Source organism: Trypanosoma theileri (assembly GCF_002087225.1).
Source record: "Trypanosoma theileri isolate Edinburgh chromosome Unknown TM35_Tth_29_V1, whole genome shotgun sequence".
Lineage (NCBI taxonomy): Eukaryota > Euglenozoa > Kinetoplastea > Trypanosomatida > Trypanosomatidae > Trypanosoma > Trypanosoma theileri.
This window is the reverse complement of record NW_021639871.1, coordinates 281,532-299,621: the sequence shown is the minus strand read 5'-3', so window position 1 is coordinate 299,621 and position 18,090 is coordinate 281,532. Positions and strand designations below refer to the sequence as shown.

The following is an 18,090-nucleotide window of genomic DNA, read 5'->3' as shown; positions in this document are numbered from 1 at the left end:
CTTTTTTAAGTAGAAAAAAAAATAATAATAGTAAACGAGAAGAATGGAATAAAAATGTAGTTTTATTGTTTTTTTTTTTTTTTTTTTTTTTTTTCGCTCTAAATTCAAAGTTTTTGTTCATTGTTATTATTTCTTTCTTTGTACCTTTCTGTTTTGACTCTTGTATTCCCTTCTCTTTTCTTTTTTTTTTCTTTTTCACAAAAAAAAAGAACACAAGTAAATAAATAAAGAAGTGATATTTAGAAAAAAAAAGAAAACAGATGAAAAAAGCAATGAAACAGATAAAAAGACTGGAAGAAGGAATAATTGTTTCTAGTCCTCTTGGAGTAAATTTCTGCTGTTTAGTAGTGTTGGTGCTACTGCTGGGACCTGTAAATCTTTTAGCTTTTACTGTAACAGCGGCGGGGAATTCAGAGAAAGTAAATGTATCTGAACCTTTCTCACCCTTGCATGTCGCCATTGTATCTATTCCTCTTCATGGTCATTTTAAACCACTACAAATAATTGGAGAAGAATTTACCAGACGTGGACACCGCGTTACATACTTTATCGAAAACCAAAATTGGTGCAAAAAGTTGGTCCAGATAAAAGATATGGTAAAATGTATTGTACTTCCATCATATAATGTATTTTCAGAAAATTTCTTTCGAAACCTCAGTCAACTTGATAATACTCTGGCATCCCTTCCAGAACTTTTTGTTGAAATATCTCGACACCATGAGCTACATCTGGGTGACTATCTCACTGCAGTGAAAGAAGTACATGCAGCACACCCACTTAGTATGATAATAAGTGATGTAAGTACATTTGTCGGTGGTTCTGTGGCAACTGCACTGAGTATTCCATCAGTTACTTTTTTACCGCTAACAACTATGATACCTTTAGGTGTTTCTAGTCAAATCCCTATAATGGGAACTGGTTGGCCGGCAAGGATGAATGAATGGCAGCGAATGGCCAATTTTGGGATTAAAGCCCTTCTGGCGATAGTTCCAGATAAATTAGATAGCGTAAACACTGTCCGGTCATTGTATGGTATTAAACCAATTAAAGACGGTTTTGAACTGGGTGGGTGGTATGATACAATTATGGCTCCTACACTTTGGGGATTTGATATCCCACATGAAGTGTGTCCTAACTTTCATCCACTGGGTTTACTTTCTTTTCATGAGGCTCGTACATCTCCAATGGAAAAAGAACTCGCTGTATTTCTTGATAAATGCCAAGTAGGAAGTATTTATGTTAATTTTGGTACCTTGGTGGAACTTTCACCTTTTCTGGGTGAGCGTATTGTAAAAGCCCTTCGTCAACTTCCATATTGTATAGTTTGGAAGCTTAAAGATAGTGAAAAACAGAGTATTTTAAAATATTTAGGTGAAATTAAGGAAAGGTCATTTTTTAGTCATTTTTTTATTTCCCCTTTCAATATTATGCGTCATAAGAATACGGTGACATTTCTTTCACACTGTGGTGACGCCTCCATTCATGAAGCAATAGATGCAAAGTTACCTATTGTAGGTATCCCTTTTTTTGCAGATCAAGTTGATGTTTGTCAACGTGTTGAAGAGTCAAAGATTGGAAAATGTCTTGGGGAAAAAAATAGTTTTACATCAGAAAGTTTGGCAAAAACTATACGTCACGTGGTGGTAAATTTGCACCAAATGCGAAATAATATGGAATACCTTCTTCGAATCTCAAAATTTCTTGGAGGCGCAGAAAGGGCTGTTGATATTCTTGAATCTCGTCAGCGTAACCACCTCCTTGGAAGGAATGAAACACTAGAAAGGTGTGTTATATTTAACGAGGAATTAGAAACAAAATTGCAACCATTATTTATACGTGTTGCTCAACTTGATGTTTTTCTGGTATGGTTTATCGTTTTTTTGCCATTATGGTTTCCCATATTTATCTGCGCTGAGAAAGTTATTCTCTGTATCAAGATGATCTTGTGCGGAAGAGTCGCCCACACCAAATTCAGGCCAAGGCGATTCATGGCTAAAAGTAGAAGCCTTCAGCTTGAAGTGAACTAAAATTGGTTTGGGGAATGGCGTTTGTTTGTTTGCTGAATTGTTTTTGTTTTGTTTTGTTTTTTGTTTTTTTTTTGCTGGTGCCGTTGTTCTTGGCCACACCGTGGCTTGACGTATTGTCGGGGCGTTTTCTTATCAACAACCCCATCCCTCGGAAAAAACGACGAAAAAAAATGTTTTTTTTTTTCCCCACAACCACGCGCGAGAATCATTTGCCTCTTATTCCTTTTTTTTTTTTCTTTTTTTTCCATTATCGTTGTCGCCATCGGTGCCGCCGCGCTATCTCGCGCCCGCCGTCTCCGCGTCCGACCCCGCTTCCGTTTTCACCGAAAAACCCGAGGCGGCGAAACCACCGGCAACGAAACCTCGCAATTTCGAAGAAAAAAAAAAACCGGCAGGGCGTGACCGACGGCACTCGGCCGCGCCGGCCGGTTTTGCGGGAACGGGCGGTTTCTTTTTCCCTCGAAATTGCGAGGTTTGGGCCCGCCCCTTTTCCCAAGAAATCCCGCGGCGTTTCTCGCCCCGCGATCAGGGAAAAAGAAAAAAAAAACGGCTCCGATAAAACGACCCGACCTCGGGGGGAGGTTGGCCATGGCGGCGCCCCTTGGGGACGTCGGATGCTGCGGGAGGGTGGACTCCCCCAACAAACAAACGCCCACGCACCAGCAGCACGGACCGCGGCCAAAAGCACAATGCGGACCACGCGGCTTAAGGGAGGCCAACCCCGGAGCAAAAAAAAAAAGAAAAAAAAAAAAACCAAAAAGGGATTCCGTTTTCCCCCACGGCAACCGGTGGCAAAATCCTCCCAGCGCCCAACGTCGCGTCATAATCCTCTCGCTGGCCTTCTTTGGCGGGCCTTCTCCGGAACCGCTTTCGTGGGGGGCGAGGGGCCAGGCGCCTGTTTGGTGTGGGGAACGCGTGCCCCCCACCCCCCACCCTTCTTTGGGATGCCCCGGCCTTTTCCCCATTCGCGCGGAAAGGCCCAGGCCATTAAAAAAGAACATGCTTTCTAACTTTGGCCAAAAGCAACAAACAAATAGAAAACAAACGGAAAAACAAACAACCTATGAGGTTCCAAATGATTCCTTAACACAACCCAACCATGAAAACAACAACGCGCGAGAAACAAAACATAAAATCAAATTCCCCACACCGCCGGAAGTATCGCCCGGCAGAAATTACGAAGCGACAGATTCCAAACCCCCTTATCCGCTCCCCAGACCCTTCCGCGTCGAGGGGGAAAGGGGTGGGTGGGACGGAAAAGAAAAAAACAAAAACCCCAAATCCTTTCCATTCGTTGAAACCGAGGCCCTTTGACCACAACAACAAACCCAAAAGAAAGAAAAGGCGAAACAAACCCCAAACCCAGATTATTATAGACCAAAGCCGGACACATATTCTTTTCAAAAGCTCCTAAAAAAAAAAATGGGCAAATTCCCTCCCCCACCCACCCCCTAGCCCTCTAATGCGTTAAGGCTTTCGTGGATCATACCATTGGCCTCCTTGAATTCTGGATTCGAACTTCTCCAAGTTTTTCTTGTTGCAGTTGAGTTCTCGTGGCGCGGCGCATCCTCTGGGCCACGAGGGTCAATCCCAACATTTGGCGCCCGCCCCTTTTATGGGATCCACCGGCGCAACTTTTTGAGCGCCACCGGGTAACATTTCCCTCTGGGTTTCCCTTGGGCCACGGAAAGGTTTTTAACACTCGCGCGCGCTGACCGGAACCCTTTTTTTTTTTTTGGCAAGTTGCCGGTCGAAAAAGGAAAGGGGAATTTCCCCTTTCCGGGTCCCGAGGCCATTATCGGCCCAACGCTCGTGGAATTTTCTTAATATTGACTTCCCTCGTTCCCGGGTTGCGGGGCACATGGTTTATATTTTTACTTTTTATTTGACGACCGCGTTTCGTTGAGAAAATTTGCCAAGGCCATAACGCCGCACCGCATTGCAACACCAGATTGTGAGCATCCCGCTTTTCTCGGCGGGATGGCGGGGTGGTTTTTTTGCTTTTCCAACCGCCTTTCCTGAAAAATGGTGACGCCCCCTTTTGCAGCACGCGCTCGCGACGTCGCGAAACCCTCCCGGAGGTATTACCCGCTTTTGAAGAAACTGGCTGATGACGCCGTTCGGCGCCCGAGGCAGCGCCACCGAAGGAAAAAAAAAAAAACGCCCTTTGCAAATCGCACCGGGTTCGAGAAATACAACGAAATTCCCCGCGACCATGCGAAACGAATTGGGCACCGTAGGCTTGGGAAAACACCCCCGGCACTTTTCCTAGAAGACGGAAGGAAGGGGTATTAAGGCAGGTGCCCCGCAACACCCTCAATCGTCTGGCTTTTTCTTTCTTTCTGTAATGCCCTGAGGGGGCCCTTTTTGGCCGAGAAACCGAAACACCAGCATTCCACCTTACCCTTTTGGAATAATTATCTGTTTTCATTCCCTTCGCCCCTCCCTTTCCCCAAGGAAAGGGTTCTTCGCGGTGCGGTTTCCATTCCGTCAACATGCGAAGCGGTAGTTTTCTGAAACCATACGTTTGCAGTTTGCCATGCCCACAGAAAACCCTTTCCACGAAGTGTTAGCTTGTCAAGCAAATGATGGTGATGCAAGATTGCTTCTTTTTTTCGTCAATCGCCAAGCGTTCACTTCGCCAGACTGAAATCGGCTCGTTCAACGCTCTGGGGAACGCTTGGATTCTTTTTTTTACGGCAAGGTGAGGGGCTTCAAAGGTTCGTGGAAAGAGTCCAAATTTTATCCTATGTTTCCGACCAAAAAAGGGAAAAATGTTTTTCTTCTCTAAACGTTAAAATATCCACCTATATATATCTTGGAGTGCTTCATCTGCGTGTCTTCTGTTTGGCGACGGGCAAATAAGAAATTCGATCGGGCCAGCGTTCTAGAGCAAAGTCAGAAATGCTCTTGAGGAGGGCTTTCATACAAAAAAATAAGGTTTAAAAAGTTGTAATTTAAAGCAAATTTTATGCAAGAAAAAGTTAGAAAATAGTATTATATTATATACAAACGCATCTGTATCATAAATATCTCGTGTATACCATTCCCTCAAAGGTTCTCAAAAAACTTAAAAATAAATGTTGTTGGGTTTCTGCAATATCACGGACAGGTTGCGGCACGTAGCGCGGTCAAATGCCAGAAGGGATGGCGGCCGGAGCACCAGTCTCACAAAAGGCCCGTCTACCCTACCGAAGAAAATCACCCAGAGAAGCGAAACCGTGGAGGAAGAGAAAGAAAGTCTCTTGTGCGCTACGGCGGATCTATCGGTGTGGATGTTTGGAAGTGTTTTCTGGGTATAATAAAAAAAATAATAATACTATTTACCCAATTTTCCGTGACGCGGATATCTACTTTGTTTTTTTTTTTTTCGTGTCTTTATGGATATTACTCCAATGGTACGGCCATCAGCCGTTCAACATAGAGCAATTTAATTACCGACTTAGGAGTGGCTCCGAAGAAGAAGATCCCTTTATTTTATAGGATCCTTAAGCTCTTGTAATATGATTTTTGGTTGTAGCCCGTTCCCATACGAGAGAACCAGTCTACGAGAAATCTGATCGAGTAAACCCTACCAGATCTCTCTACTCTCACTTTTCTTACCCAGAACCCGTCCTCAAGTCTCCTTTTGTTATTATTTTTGTTATTTTTGTGAAAGATTGGCCTCAATGAAGCCGCAGATGTTTTTTTGCTCGTCGGGCGGCGATAGGCCCCTTGAGCTTACTCTTCTATCAGGGTTTCCATATTCGAGCTCGTCGCTGATTTTAGAGGGGTGGGGAGGTGGGCTGCGTATGGTTTCTTGGTTGTGAAGACTGTGGCATAGCGTAGTTCCACTCCACCGCAATAAAGAACTGTGCTAACCGCTTAGAAAAACATAGTTTCATCAGGGGTACATAATCAACAATCGCAAATTGAACTCGCAGTGGATGAAAAGCGGGGCAACTCAAGAGGTGCAGAGCTGTTTCGTCGCATTCGTTGCGTTAGCTGGTGTGCGCGCGAGTAGGGTGATACCCGTGACGTGACATTCGGTGTAGAGTTAGGCCTGACTTACTCATACACACTGACGACCACACGTGGGGCAGACTAACGCCAGAAGGTCTCTTGTTTTCGTTGTTTTGTATTGCCCATTGGTGGAATTCGATTTTTTGGGCAGACCCTCTCCTTCATGGAATTTTCTGCAGTGTATTACGAGGGAGTCTAGGTGGGCGTAGAACTTCTGGCATGCTCCGCATTGGACTTTTTCTCTGTCCTCACGCTCCGGCGGCGACGTATCTCGCTGGCGTTTCTTATTGCGCGGAAACGTTACTTGTATTGTTGCTGGCAAAATTGGGGTTCCAGGAGGATGTTTAAACTTTTTGTGGCATGCGAGACCACCAATGTTGCCAAAGTCGCGGAGGCAGAATTCGCATCGTAGTGAAGCAGGCTGTGGGATGAGCTGAGGGCGAGGTGCGTCTTTTTTGGGGTTCTCAGGGTGTTTTGCTCTAATATGGGCTTTGAGACCTGTTTTAGAGCGCGCTATCATATCACATTTGTCACAGGGAAATGCTGATTCCTCTGGTATCGGTTCGTCGGCTCGCGGGCGTTTTCTCTCTGGGACAGGGCATGTGGCATTGTGCATGTATCTAAGGCGGCGCGTTAATCCATTTTGAAGCGGAAATGTTCGTTTACACATACTGCCGGCAAAGGGATGGAGTTTTGCTTTAGGCGAATTGGGACGGGGTAACGTTGTGTCCGGAGGTGGGGGTTGTGGGGGTGGCGGAGGTTCTGGCGGGATGTCCAGCGGAGGTGGCTCATGGGGGAATTTGATCTTCCAGAGCGCATCGGCCCTCTTGAACCCAAGCGTTTGTTGACCATATGTACTACTGCGGTGTTCCTGCATGAGTATTGCGCCCCGCATTCAGTGCAGGTGGCGGGGTCTGTTGCTTTGTTTAGTGTATAGCGCGGTCTTTTCTGGCTAGGTGGAATAACGGGTGTCGGCGTACTGACTTTTTGGGGATTACACCATCGACAAACAGGGGGAATATGCGTTTGCATCTTTCGCAGTAACCAGCCATAGCGATGCGAAGCACCTGTGCGAAAAACGTGCTAAGGCTGTTTCTTCTTCTCTAGTAAGTTCCGGGTTATCTTTGGCGGGGTTCCAGGATCCAGTGATTTTTGATCTATGGGAGAGATGGGGCGTATCCTCTCCCCGAAGTATTCGTTTGGCGTAGTCTACGAATACTGCACCTGTACGCGAATCAGGGGTGGGTCTTGTGAGGGCTGCGCGTAGGTGCAATAGTTGATCTAATGTAGAGTGATCAGGTCTAAATCCGGATTGTTGCGGGGTCAGTTTGGTTTAAATGACATCTCGAATTCGGGCTGCAATGATCCGTTCCATTAATTTGGACAGACAGCTAGTGAGCGTAACTGGTCTGAATGAATCCAAGTCGGTGGCCTTCTTTCCTGGTTTAAGAAGTGGTACAATAATGCCTACTTTCCAAGAGACTGGAACCACGCCCGTACGGAGACTCCCGTTGAAGAGGGCAAGAGTCTCTGCTTTGGCACGAGGTCCCAAGTGTTGGAGCGCCTCACCGTAGATACCATCTGGACCTGCGGCCGTCCCTTTAGGAAGGAGACGCTCTGCTCGTTCCAGTTCTGCTGTTGTAATGGGGATGAAGTCTGCGTCGGTGACTGGAATGGGCGGTGGGGAGTAGGAATGTGGGTGCCGTTTAGCCCTTCGTCAATATAAACGGATAAAGTGCTTGGCTTTCTGATTTTATGCGAGTACCGCATTATTAATCTTTATCGCCGGGGTGCTGAGGGGTTGTGGGGCGTAAATCCTCTTCAAAATGTTCCAACAGCAGCCCTTTGCCACGGCCATGTTATTACAGAGGGTTTTCCATCTTTTATGGGATGCTTGTCTTGGCATATCCCTTCTGCGAGCTACTAATCTGTCTCTAGAGACAGAGGGTTTGCAGCTGTGAATCTTCTCTTTGATTTCGTCTAACTCGGGAGTCCAAAATGGAGTAGTATCTCGACCCCCGCGTGGAACATCTGCAGCTGTTGCGATACGGATGGCGGAGGTCAGTAGTCGTTCTCTCTTGTGAACGCTCTGTTTCTCTTTAAGAGATTTATTGCACTGTGCATTTGTCATTTGTCGAAAACGAGGCCATTTCGCTTTCTTCCATGCATAAATAGGGCACGAGGGCGAGGGGACCGCAGTGGTTCATCATCATCTGCCACTGCTACTACGTCGAAGAGGATGATGTAATGGCCGCTGTCCGGGGAGAAAGATGCCGTCCATGACCCTAGAGGGCATTCTCGGGATATTGTCACATCTGGCGCGGACGGGCCATGGCGTGTGGTGTGGCGAATGCACTCTCCAGCGTTATGAATAACGAAATCATTATCTAATCACCATTGCACTAGCACATCGCCACGGGTATCAGGGGGGATCGCGCGATCCCATGCCATTGCATGCGCATTAGCATCTGCACCAATGAGGTGAGGTCCGCTTGTCGTCAAAAGCGTGTCTAGTTGCGAAGTTGTGTATGATCTCCCCAGAGGGAAGAATATGCTGCCGCCACTGTGAGCGCCAGACCTTCTGACATGTGGATCGTTGCATGGGCATGCTCAATGCTTGCAACTGCGTCGAGTCCTACTTCTACTGGCAGATCTTCACACACAAGAATCGAAACACCGCCTCCTTCAGAGGGGTGGGACACTCCATGATGTTGGTAACCAGCGATTGTGAAACTCGACACTTCCGCAGAAGATAGTTTCCCCTCGCTTAGAAGGCAGAATGTCAAATTCTCCTCAACAAGGGTTTTGTGGAGAGCAAGCCTCTTGGCCTGGATAAGCCCAGCTGAGTTCCACCGCATTCCTCGCAGTGAAGGGCCGGGATTTTTCCTCTACACCACCACTAAAGCAGTAACCTGGTGCGGGTGATACTGCCGATAGCACGTCGACACGTGCCCCAGGACCTTCTTGGATATATTTCTGCCCCAGCACGACGCGGTTGGCCCCGGTGCCGTATAACGCCGTAGCCTAAGGGCCAACGGGTCTTCCAGAAGAAAAACGTCGATGGCTCTTGGCTTCCCCCGAGAATGCGAACTACTGGACCTTGACACCACGTTGAGGCGGCCGGCATTGCCAAGGCGGATGTCTGCTAAAATCGGGAGTTTTTAGACCCCATCCAACCCCCGACACCCCCCGCAGCGTCCAAGCCAATGAGATTTCGGAAAACCCCCTTTGGCAACGACGAAAGGTTTACAACTGCGAGGTTTTTTTCTTTTGTAGCGTTGCGTTCTTGGTAGAAGCTTTTTCTTTTTTTTTTTACCGAAATTTCCTTTTCTTTTGAGCGCCGCGCTCCGCCAGAGAGAACCCAACACCCTTTAACCTCTCTACGCTGCGGCGTTTGCGGAAAAGAGAAACGCTCGTATGACACCCCTTGAATTTACCCCATTTTTTTTTTTGCTGCCAGACCCCCAGCACATTGAATTTCCGCTGGTTCCAACTCATTTGAGCTTTTTCTTATCAGGGAAGAGGGGGCTGCGTGGTGTGGGGTAGTGCGTCTCAGCAGGAAAAAAAAGGTCACCCAATGACAGACACCCCGGCCTTTAGAAAGGGATGGAAATAAATACTAGCCGCCTCGTCCCATGTCATGTCTTCCATTGGTTTTCCACTCTTCCCTGGGAAAGCGGAAATGTAGAGATCCCATTTGCATTTACCGTTCTTGGCGACTTCTACCCTTCTGTCTTTATACAATTTGCTGGGTTTTTTTTTAATATTTTCGTCCTGTTTTCGATTACCATAGGCAAACTGCAGCAACATATCTACCTGCTCTGTTGGCGTGTGTTGCGGCATATCTTGCTAGGAAACGCCATCGCAAACGTGGGTTGCCCCCATCTTCGGCTAGTGCTCGCTGCAATCGGCCAAAATGAACGCTTGTGTTAATCGTTAATTTTGTTTCTTCGGCTTCATCAATAAAAGTGGGCTTTGTTGATTTCTTGATTCTGCTTATGCACCCAAATGGTTGGAGTTATGTCTTCGCAGAACGGTCTCGGCATTAAACGCTATAAGTTCTTCATTTCTGACCCTTGTGTTTGGCTACCGTTGTTATGTCAGTTCGGTGGAATGCACGGCTTGTTGGTATGGGGTTCCAACATTGCAGCCCATTCCCGCGCTCGTTCTTTCCACGCCGCTCTGCAGGAATGCAAATTGAAAATATGACGCCTTTTTCCTTTTTCTGTGTGGAAGAAAATGTGAGCAAATTCTACGAAGAATACAATTTCCCGCCCCAACTGCAGAGTGTTTGGGGCTTCGGGCGGCGATGGCCAACCTCCAAAAGCAGCGGCCTTTGTTTTCATTTTTTTTTTTTGAATTGGTGAAAGGGGTTGTCACCAACTGCCTTGGAGCCTTCCAAAGCGCCACAACTTCACCCCCGCAGCTGTATCCCTACCTTCCGGCGCTTGGACCCGTTGTAACGGGACGAACCCGGCAGGTGCTCGCGATGACCGCCGCTGAAGGGAAGGCGCCGAGGCAAACCAAACCGCCGGAAACATTTAAAGCCTATAATTGGAAAAAGAACGATTTTTTTTTATGCGTATGGACCCCTTTATTGTTTTAGAGGGCGTTCGTTTTTAAGGCTTTCGGAGAAGTCAATATCAAATAATAGAGGGCGGCCGCCAGAGGAACAACATGACCGGCGGCGCCGTTAAAAGCCGCATGCCGCGAAGAACATATTTTCTGAGTTGCGCAGAATACTTTTCACTGAACGTTCAGAGTGGAAGCAAGATCTCCTGAGGGAATTGTTTCTTGATGTTGCCCTTTCTTGGGATCCAAAAGCCCCACAGTTATCCAATCCCTCTGGTGTAATGTGGGGCCCTTTTCTCGGGCACGCCCTTTGGAGAATTGGCCGTTGAATTCGCAAAAGGGGGACCATGCATTTATTTTCCCCGGTTTGGCCAAACCCGTTGGGGACGCGAGCGGGTGGTGTGGGGCAAAAAAAATAACTGCGCAACCATGCCCTGGCTTGAAATCCTGGGCCTCGCGAAACGCCCCGGGGAATTTTTTATTGTGCTTCTTAAAGGCCGCCTTTCGGGAAAAAAACACCTTACGAAACGGACGGGACTTAAAAAAGGATTGTCCAGCCTTTTTCTTGGCTTGTTTTTAAGCTTTTTTTTGTTGGGGGATGGCTTCGGCGAAACTCTTGAGTTTTCAGATGTCGCGCCATTTGCTTTGAAAGCGGGTTGCCGACTTACAACCCTACACCCCTACTGTTTTGCATTTCGGAGATGAGGCGCAACACTCCTTCTCCACCGACACTTCCGTAAAACATTGTTTTTTCCACTCCGAGGCAAAACCATGGTCGACTCGCGAGGTACCTTCTATGGCTGCCGTTCCTGGAGCTTGGAGGCTTTTTTCGAAATTACTAAAAAAGAAGGCGTAGGGAATGTTGTAGGTCCTATTTAGCGTATGCTGGACGGGCGTTCGGCCACGGTGAACCGCGGAATTTCTGGTACCGAACCTGACACGGAAATGCCGCATCGTGGAGACTTTTTTTTTTTTTTTTTAAACCCATTATGATCGCAAACTCCCGCGATGTGACTTCAGAAAGAAAATTGCGGGACCAGTGCTGAAGGCGCCTATCCGTTTTGAGGCTATTGGGTGTGACCGGAATGCTCCCGCCATTCGAAGTCCATGAACCCCCAACGCATTCAGCAGGCACTGCTGCGAATGGTCTGTGGGCTCGGGCCTGGCCACGAAAGGCTAAAGTAGTACAAGTGCGACCTTTTTGTGGGGAGCAATATTCCCTGAACCCTTCTTTTTGTGGTTTTCTCTTTCCTTTTTTACCACTTCCCGAGTGCTGAGGGTGATCGCTCTCCAAAAGAATCTTTAAATTGCTGCTTCTGAAAGGGGTCTTCGGGCAGGAAGGCAACTTGGATCTCTTTCATGTTTTTTGGGGTGTTCAAAGGTTTTCTGCGGGGTGGGGGTGGGATTGATTCCCCGTTCCCACCGGCAGCGCTTACAATCGCCTCAAAAGCCCGAGGGGGCAAACCCTTCCGTGCTTTATATGGATTTTTTTTCGCCCTTCTGCGAACAGCATCCTCGTCCAGGGCCTGACCTGCGAGGTGCGGCGAAGATGCCCGCGAACCCGGCCCACAAAATCGCCAGACGCACGGGATATTTGGGATTGGCATCCGCCGCAGCAGCATTTTTGCGCGCTATTGAAATTCTGTTTGCAATGGGGACATTTTTTTTTTTTTTTTGGCTGTGGTGGTCCCTGTGCTGGTCGGCGGCCTTCGGGGTGGAAAAGGCGAAGCCGCACGGAAATCTTTTTTTTTTTTCTTCTTCCTGCGTTTATGGGTTTGCCCCAATGGCACGAGCCATCAAACAGCAATACATATATATATATAATGATATATGTGTTTATAATCTTTTTCCCTTACTTATTTATTTATTTATTTTTTGTTGTTTTTTGTTTTTCATTGTATTTTTTTACCGCTGCGCAATTCTTTTGCGCATTGGTAAAGAAACTGCGCTAGGCTTCAAAGGTGGTGGGTATGGTTTTTTTCGCCACTCTGAGCCCCCTCAGCGGCCAATCCAGTTTCCACCACCGGAGGGCATAGTTGTTACTACCTCTAGGGTCCCTGCCTCTCCTTTTTTTGCAGCATTCACACTAGGGTGAAATATGTGAAAGAAACTGCTGCTGATGGCACGCTGATGCGCGACCCAGGATCTTCTTGGATAAAGTTTTATCCCAGTACGACTCTGCTGGACCCGGTGCTGTATGACGTTTGTAGCTTATGAAGCAGTAAACTCTCAAGAAGAGAATTTGCTGACCCATGGCTTCCCTCAAAATAATAAGGGATAATGGACATTGGCTCCAACTTTCGGTGGCCAAACGACCCCAAGGGGATAGCATTTCCAAGAACGCATGTATTGAAAAGAAAAATAAAAAGAATTTGGTTTTTAAGGAGACCACCTTCAAAAATTTAGTGAGAGCATTTAGTTTCCTTGAAAAAATTTAACTACTTGACCTGGGCGCCGCGATAAGGCAGCACATTCCCACCAAGGCGCAGAGGTCTATCACGCAAAGTTCCGGGGAGGCGCTTCTGCCTCCCCCGGTTTGGAACATAGTTGATTCCCTGGTTTTTTGCGGTTGCTATGGGGCATGGTTTTTTCTGTTGTGTAAAATGACCCCGCGGAGAGTTCATTAGTTTCGTTTTCGTTCGCCAAGTTGGCCAAGGCGCCCCTCAGGTGAGGAAAGGCGGTGGGCCAATCACCGCGCCACGGCAAGGCCCGGAAGGCGCCACATATTTTTGAGCATTCGCCTTTTTTTTTCGCAAAAGGGGTCGGAGAGGTTTGTGGCGCGGTTTTGGGGGCAGGGGGCGCGCGCCGGTATTGAAAAGGGGTTCCCGCCTCCTTCCCGGCGGCGCGTTCCCAAGAACGCCAAGGCCCGCCCCGATTTTGCCGAATTTTGCCAGACCTTCTTTTCGCTTTCGCTCCCTAGCTCTATCCCCCCTTTCCCTTGAGCCACCATTTGGGCGCAAAAAGCGCATACTAAGGAAAGTCGGGATTTATGCCGCCATCGATGGGGAACGCGCCGTTCCATTATTCAAAAAAAAAACTTTGGGTTGTGCCGGCGGCGCGGGCCCCCCGTGGAAAAACAGGAGGGTCGCGGCGAGAAAATTTTGGAAAATTTACACCCACTCCCTTGCGGAGAAAAAATTTGGCCCACCTCATTTTCGGAAATCCGGAAGCAACACACCACCACCCGAAACCAAGAGGGACGACTGACCAACCCAAAATTTCGACAGTGAAAAAGATGGGGAAAAAAAACCTCTTTTTCTCTGTTGGAAACGGGCCCTGTGACGGCATGCGGGCCGTGCGCCTTTGTTGTTGCGGGGTCTTTTCGGCCGGGGGGCGTGGGCAGAACAACCATTCTGGCGAAGTTGTGGGAAAAACAGCACCCAGAGGACGACGATAAACGTTTTCTTTCAAATTGCTTTTTTCTTCCCTTGGCGACCGGCGAAGAGAATAGATGGGTGTTGCGTTTTTTTTTTGCAAGAAATGTTGAAAGGGAACCTATATTTCTTAATTAAGCTCTCTTAGCGGGCATCAAAAAGTTAAAAAAGAAGGAACTTTTGGCAAGAATGCAAAACAAGAAGAATATGAATTGGACATCTATTGCTATTCCATTTTTAACTTCAAGATAATACGGAATACACCATTTCTTCGTGGTTTTGAGGAAGCGTGCGCACAGTTCAGCGCTAAACGGGCGCTACTGGAAGAAAAAGAATCACCATTACACCGCCAGCGCCGGATTGCGCACGAGAGCAATCGGAGCATGAGAACTTTAGTGGCCAGAGAAATAGAAATATGCATTTCAGGAATTACAAAACCAAACGCCACAGATTTACAAGTACAGCACGGCTGCAAGAATGCAACTGGGAGAAAAAGAAAAAACTGGGAGAACTGCAGACGCAAATCGCTTTAGCACTCGAACTGCTCATCCAATGGGAAAATCAGGTAGCGGAATTATTACACCAATCGCGAGGGAAATTATTATAAACAATTAGGCGGAAGAAAACCAGAGAAACGAGGCCCAACACTCCAAAGAAAAAAAAAAACAAGGGACTTATTGAACACACGGAGCACGGCACAGGTGATAAGACACCAATGGCGCGCAAGGAACGGCCTAAAATTAGGATTTCGTGGAGTAGAAAGAACCCCCGCTGCCACCATTGAAAGGGGTCGGCGGACCGGAGGAGAAAACCCGTACTTTTGAAGCAATGATTAATTATTTGATGGAATCGTCGCCAAGCCAATTGGTGACCGATCGAATGCCGGAAAATTTTCCCCATGCCAGCAAATTCTGGCCCATTTTATAACAACGAATGGAATATTTTTCTGCAATGGAAACACATTATTCGTAATGAAGGAATGGCGGCACAACATGTTCAGATGGGGCGAAAGCTTTACAAGCAGAATGCGGATAATACAAACAGTTCGGGATTTCCCGGGAGCGCGAAGATGCAGGGCATTCGAGAGGCCATCATTGAACCTCAAAAGCGGGGATGATCCTTTCATACAAACCGCCGTGGAGTAGCAGAAGAAACATTCAGCTCCGCCACCACCACCTCCTCCCAACAAGGCAAATTGTTTCAGCTTTGATTGCATAGACCATTACAGCTCTACGTGCCATGTCGCTTTGCAAAAAGAACTTTGCAAGACAAAAAAAAAAAAAAAAAAAATTTAGCTAATAAACTTTTTTTAAAAAAAAATTATTTGACTACATTTTCACTATAGACCTGTATTATTGTCGTCGGGAAGATAGTTCAGTGGCAGAACATCAGATTGTGGCTCTGAATACCCGGGTTCGATTCCCGGTCTTCCCTAGGTTTTCTTTCTTATGGCGATGGCGTCCTCGGCCCCCCGAACCAAGAAGCCCCAGCCGCCGACAGCCAGAAAAACAAAAAAACAAAAAAAAAGATCCCCTTTTTCCCGTCGTGCGTGGGGGGGGGCGGGTTTCTCCCACTTCCCGCTCCGACGCGGGCCCGGCCTCCCCAGCGAAAGCGGGTGGCCCCGCCGCCCCTCGAGCCGAATGATCTCCCGCTCAACATGGGGCCCGGCCCCAAGAAGGAGGCAAAAGGAAACCCCGGGCGTCAGAATTCCCATTGATTTTGTGCGCTTCGGGGCGCGGGTGGTTTTTTTTTTTTTTTCTTTTGGTCTCCAAAAAAAAAACTCTTTTCCACCAACCTTGCCCTCGCAAAAGCGAGAAAAGCCAAACGGCCAAAATTTCTTTCCTCCGGACCCCGGTTGTTCCGGCTATCGGGCGGAAAAAAAAAAAAAAAAACAAGAGAAAAATGGGAACAATATTCACCCAAGAAAAGTTCCACATCATTTACGGAGATCCTCCCATAAACGCATATTTTATTTTTCGGCGTTACATCAAAAAAAAATAAATAAATAAAGGATTGCTTCTTTTTCATTTCTAAAGGGAGCCGAATACCACAGCCCAGGCGCATTTCTTCTGAGCGGATGGAACCCGTTTCCGCCCATAAAAGATCATTCAAACCCCAGGGTCAAAGAAAAGAAAATAAAAACAAATAGATAATTCCATTTAATTAAAAATTTGACCCACGTTCCACTCTAAGACAATCAATGTATCTACCCCATTGACTCTCGTTGAACAACCAGATGCCTCAAAAATTTCCTCTTCCGGACTCATAGTAGCTGAATTCCTTTGAAGCTCTGTTTGCCCCGCAGCCGCAGCACACATACAAAAGAGCAACGATAAATAGAATTATCATCAGACCAACAATGATTCCTCCCATGGCGATCATACCTTTGCAAACGCCGGTACACTCGGTTAGTTCTTTCTCTGCTTCAGGAATTCGAACACTTACGAGGGAAGAGGCATCCGGTCCAGGACACATTGCCAGCGTGGTGCTGAAATTATCCTGCTCCAACAATGAGTTCACTTCTCTCGGGATCCATGTGTGTTCCAGCCACGGTTCAGCTACAGTTGGTAGCAATGTTTGCTGTACCGTAACACCAACCTGCAGGTTGCCAGAGGTTGACAGCGAATCAACAGTTATAGTTGTATTAAAGGCATAGCTTCGATTCAGTTGAACTCCCATATCAGTGATAAGGGCTGCACCAAGTCCAGAGGAGTTGCCCTGAACCACGGAGTCCCATGCGGTGCCGTTAAAAGTGATTATATGCTTCGACGTTGATGACTGTGCGTAAACAGGGTGCGAAACAAACAGTATCACCAATGCAAGAAGACAGGGGAAAACACTGCCACTCATCTTATTCTTGGGGTTCGTAGGGAGAGAGAAAACCTTATTTGGCATCCGTAAAAAGGATCCTTCGCTGTAACCTTAACGACAGAAGAAATACAAGCAAAATACCCTCAAAATAAGAGAGAGAGAGAGAGAGAGAGAGAGAGAGGAAAAAGTGCATAGCTTACACAGTGGAGGAAGCACATTTTTAATGACATTTAACTTGATTTCTCTCAATCAACAAGATCAAAGGAATAGAAAAAAAGTGCATATTTGTTTTCACTCTATTGCCACTATTTTTGTCAGTTTTTTCTGTAAAGTAAAATCAAGAGAAAATATTTTAACCCTTTCTAAAATGGACACATAATTATACCATTACTTTTTTCATACCTTTTCAAGCAACACCTAAACACATTTTCTTCAACATGTCGGCAGAAAAAAAAATAAAAAATAAAAACAAATAGTAAGTCACATTTTATTAGAAAGTCGATTTCTTCGCGAGTGACTAATATAAGACAATCAATGTATCTACCCCATTGACCGTTGAATAACCAGATGCCTCAAACATTGTTATCGGTGGGTTTATTTTGAGTTTCATTTTGAGCTTCAATTTGAGTATCCTTTTGAGTTTTGTTAGCCCAACAGCCGCAGCACACATACAAAAGAGCAACGATAAATAGAATTATCATCAGACCAACAATGATTCCTCCCATGGCGATCATACCTTTGCAAACGCCGGTACACTCGGTTAGTTCTTTCTCTGCTTCAGGAATTCGAACACTTACGAGGGAAGAGGCATCCGGTCCAGGATACATTGCCAGCGTGGTGGCGAACTCACCCTGCTCCAACAATGAGTTCACTTCTCTCGGGGTCCATATATGTTCCAGCCACGGTGCAGCTACAGTTGGTAGCACTTTTTGCTGTACCGTAACACCAACCTGCAGGTCGCCAGAGGTTGACAGCGAATCAACAGTTATAGGTGTATCAAAGGCAAAGCTTCGATTCAGTTGAACTCCCATATCAGTGATAAGGGCTGCACCAAGTCCAGAGGAGTTGCCCTGAACCACGGAGCCCCATGCGGTGCCGTTAAAAGTGATTATATGCTTCGACGTTGATGACTGTGCGTAAACAGGGTGCGAAACAAACAGTATCACCAATGCAAGAAGACAGGGGAAAACACTGCCACTCATCTTATTCTTGGGGTTCGTAGGGAGAGAGAAAACCTTATTTGGCATCCGTAAAAAGGATCCTTCGCTGTAACCTTAACGACAGAAGAAATACAAGCAAAATAC

General features: G+C 46.7%; 10 protein-coding genes across 10 annotated transcripts; 2 read left to right on the top strand and 8 right to left on the bottom strand.

Annotated features, from left to right (window-relative positions):
- Positions 1 to 272: 272 nt before the first annotated feature.
- Positions 273 to 2,027, top strand: TM35_000292120 (UDP-glucoronosyl and UDP-glucosyl transferase; the record flags this gene model as incomplete). Its single annotated transcript, XM_029028369.1, has 1 exon — positions 273 to 2,027. One exon carries the CDS (start codon positions 273 to 275, stop codon positions 2,025 to 2,027), a length of 1,755 nt encoding a protein of 584 aa, XP_028880396.1.
- A 999-nt stretch (positions 2,028 to 3,026) lies between these two features.
- On the top strand, positions 3,027 to 3,341 carry TM35_000292110 (uncharacterized protein; the record flags this gene model as incomplete). Its single annotated transcript, XM_029028368.1, has 1 exon — positions 3,027 to 3,341. One exon carries the CDS (start codon positions 3,027 to 3,029, stop codon positions 3,339 to 3,341), a length of 315 nt encoding a protein of 104 aa, XP_028880395.1.
- A 2,737-nt stretch (positions 3,342 to 6,078) lies between these two features.
- On the bottom strand, positions 6,079 to 6,924 carry TM35_000292100 (Tbingi protein; the record flags this gene model as incomplete). The annotated part of the gene is made up of 1 exon (XM_029028367.1): positions 6,079 to 6,924. One exon carries the CDS (start codon positions 6,922 to 6,924, stop codon positions 6,079 to 6,081), a length of 846 nt encoding a protein of 281 aa, XP_028880394.1.
- Positions 6,925 to 7,782: 858 nt separating this feature from the next.
- TM35_000292090 (uncharacterized protein) lies at positions 7,783 to 8,160 on the bottom strand (the record flags this gene model as incomplete). Its single annotated transcript, XM_029028366.1, has 1 exon — positions 7,783 to 8,160. One exon carries the CDS (start codon positions 8,158 to 8,160, stop codon positions 7,783 to 7,785), a length of 378 nt encoding a protein of 125 aa, XP_028880393.1.
- A 379-nt stretch (positions 8,161 to 8,539) lies between these two features.
- TM35_000292080 (Tbingi protein) lies at positions 8,540 to 8,887 on the bottom strand (the record flags this gene model as incomplete). The annotated part of the gene is made up of 1 exon (XM_029028365.1): positions 8,540 to 8,887. The coding sequence occupies one exon, from the start codon at positions 8,885 to 8,887 to the stop codon at positions 8,540 to 8,542; it is 348 nt and encodes a 115-aa protein (XP_028880392.1).
- Positions 8,888 to 11,857: 2,970 nt separating this feature from the next.
- On the bottom strand, positions 11,858 to 12,223 carry TM35_000292070 (uncharacterized protein; the record flags this gene model as incomplete). Its single annotated transcript, XM_029028364.1, has 1 exon — positions 11,858 to 12,223. One exon carries the CDS (start codon positions 12,221 to 12,223, stop codon positions 11,858 to 11,860), a length of 366 nt encoding a protein of 121 aa, XP_028880391.1.
- Positions 12,224 to 13,264: 1,041 nt separating this feature from the next.
- TM35_000292060 (uncharacterized protein) lies at positions 13,265 to 13,570 on the bottom strand (the record flags this gene model as incomplete). Its single annotated transcript, XM_029028363.1, has 1 exon — positions 13,265 to 13,570. One exon carries the CDS (start codon positions 13,568 to 13,570, stop codon positions 13,265 to 13,267), a length of 306 nt encoding a protein of 101 aa, XP_028880390.1.
- A 1,237-nt stretch (positions 13,571 to 14,807) lies between these two features.
- TM35_000292050 (uncharacterized protein) lies at positions 14,808 to 15,191 on the bottom strand (the record flags this gene model as incomplete). The annotated part of the gene is made up of 1 exon (XM_029028362.1): positions 14,808 to 15,191. One exon carries the CDS (start codon positions 15,189 to 15,191, stop codon positions 14,808 to 14,810), a length of 384 nt encoding a protein of 127 aa, XP_028880389.1.
- Positions 15,192 to 16,216: 1,025 nt separating this feature from the next.
- TM35_000292040 (uncharacterized protein) lies at positions 16,217 to 16,825 on the bottom strand (the record flags this gene model as incomplete). Its single annotated transcript, XM_029028361.1, has 1 exon — positions 16,217 to 16,825. The coding sequence occupies one exon, from the start codon at positions 16,823 to 16,825 to the stop codon at positions 16,217 to 16,219; it is 609 nt and encodes a 202-aa protein (XP_028880388.1).
- A 533-nt stretch (positions 16,826 to 17,358) lies between these two features.
- TM35_000292030 (uncharacterized protein) lies at positions 17,359 to 17,988 on the bottom strand (the record flags this gene model as incomplete). Its single annotated transcript, XM_029028360.1, has 1 exon — positions 17,359 to 17,988. The coding sequence occupies one exon, from the start codon at positions 17,986 to 17,988 to the stop codon at positions 17,359 to 17,361; it is 630 nt and encodes a 209-aa protein (XP_028880387.1).
- Positions 17,989 to 18,090: the final 102 nt, after the last annotated feature.